The sequence below is a fragment of the Otolemur garnettii genome, unplaced genomic scaffold (assembly GCF_000181295.1).
Source record: "Otolemur garnettii isolate 467f Iridium unplaced genomic scaffold, OtoGar3 scaffold00016, whole genome shotgun sequence".
In the NCBI taxonomy this organism is placed as follows: domain Eukaryota; kingdom Metazoa; phylum Chordata; class Mammalia; order Primates; family Galagidae; genus Otolemur; species Otolemur garnettii.
This window is the reverse complement of record NW_003852411.1, coordinates 28,547,104-28,548,968: the sequence shown is the minus strand read 5'-3', so window position 1 is coordinate 28,548,968 and position 1,865 is coordinate 28,547,104. Positions and strand designations below refer to the sequence as shown.

The 1,865-nt window shown below is 41.4% G+C and overlaps 1 protein-coding gene across 1 annotated transcript in view; it reads left to right on the top strand.

Moving 5' to 3' along the window:
• The window catches only part of HSD17B7 (hydroxysteroid 17-beta dehydrogenase 7), an 18,256-nt gene that overhangs the window by 8,139 nt on the left and 8,252 nt on the right, over window positions 1–1,865 (top strand). The window contains exon 4 of the mRNA XM_023510820.1: window positions 1,651–1,714. Coding sequence (XP_023366588.1) covers window positions 1,651–1,714 — 64 coding nt within the window. The remainder of the gene's footprint in view (window positions 1–1,650; window positions 1,715–1,865) is intronic.

The following is a 1,865-nucleotide window of genomic DNA, read 5'->3' as shown; positions in this document are numbered from 1 at the left end:
CGTGGCTGGCTTCCCACTACTTGTTGTAGTTTAGATTGGTAGTTGTTATATATGAAAGTTTTAGGGGAGATATAATTATCCCCTAAACTTTTGGATGTGTATATTTCATTCACCGTTCTGTGGTTCTTCAGGAATTCTACTTTATGATAACAGAATGACACTACTAAAAATAACAACTACGTGCTGTGTTTGGGGTGCTGTCCTCTTCATCTGTGTATGTCATTTAATACCTTCCCTGTTACAGTGAGTCTGAGTATTCTCATTTCCAGATGAGGACACTGAAGCTTGGAAAAGTTAAGTCACTTACCTGAAGGTCGCACAACTTATAAATGGTAGAGAAAGTTGCATCCAAGGCTGTCTGACTTTATAAATTGGACTTTTCCTACTGAACCACTCTGCCTCCTAGTCAGATGTCTGTAGGATAGTCAGGAGTCAGAAGGCCTCTGGTTGGTGGTGATTTGAAGTTAAGACTTCAGAACTCTCCTTGAGGATCTGGGTTTAGGGGTGCTTCTTGGGAGAAGGTGACCCTTGTTGGGCATGTGGCTCCTTGTGGCCATGATGTTTTGTAATTTGCTGTTTCTTTGTACATCTTTGTTGCCCAGGTAAAAAATCTTAACTGAAAATCTTCAGGCCTTCCCATGGGCATTTCCTTTTGTTTGCTTTGACTAGTTATATCGTATGAGTGTGGAGCTGAGGAGAAAATTTCATTAACATTTACAGATCTATCATGTTTAGGGCACTGGGCCGGACTTAGGAAGGAAGGTGAAATACGAAGATGATCAAGAAACTGTGTCTTGTACATCAAGGGAGCTTTTTTGATCATGAATTAGACATAGAAATCTAAAGCTTAGGTGGTGGTCTCTGCCTGGCTTATTCTGGAATGGACACCTTTATCAGGTGGAATTCTTCTGTGATCATGCCTCTGAGTAAAGGGAGTGGTAGAACGTGGGCGCTAAGAGCTGGATTTGAATCCTGGCTCTGTCACTGGGTTTGTGATCTCCCTAGGCCTCAGTTTCCTCATCTGAATATAAGGATAATAATAGGGCCTGCCTCACAAATTTGTTGAGTTGAGTGAGGAATCAACATGAAGCAGTCACAGCAGTGGTTTGCTCTTGGAATGTGTGTGTGCGTGTCTGTACCCATGTGCGTGTGGGTGTGGACAAGTCTGGGTATGTACACCGTGTGCATGCCCACACGTCGAGGTACATATACACCTGCAGACGTGTGTGTGTTGTGGGTATGTACACATGTGTATAACTGAATATGTGTGTGGGGTGTGTACATGTGATCTGCTCATGTGTTGGCTGTTGTCACAGCTTAGGCTTAGTGTGTAGGCTCCATTGTCACCTCCTTCTGAAGTTTCCTGAGATGTTTGAAAATATATCTCAATAGCTTTCTGGTATTCTGGAAACTCCCTTTTAGGGGACAAGGTCAGAGTGGATTAACTTCTTCCATAAAATGCTCTGAGATTTTATTTAACGTTCACTTGTCAGATAAAGTTTGGAATTTCATCTTTTACACAAATGGGAGATTTAGCTAGTGCTACTAAAATCTGTTGGGATTGGTTCTTCAGCCCATTGGCTTTTGTGAGGAAAAAGCAGCCAAAAATAAGTACATTAGGGGATTCCTTTGGAAGTCTTGTGTTACCAGAAACGTCAGGTTCTACCCAGGCTACCTGACAGATGATAAGCCTGTGGGTGATTCCCCAACACAGGTCTTGTAGAAACACTCAGGATCATCCTAATTAATTCCCTATAATTAAAAAAAAATTATTTTTTAATACTTAATATTATAGGTACATGATATCTTTAGGATACATACAATGTGGGTTAATCAAATCGGAGTAATTGGGGTACACCCTAGTC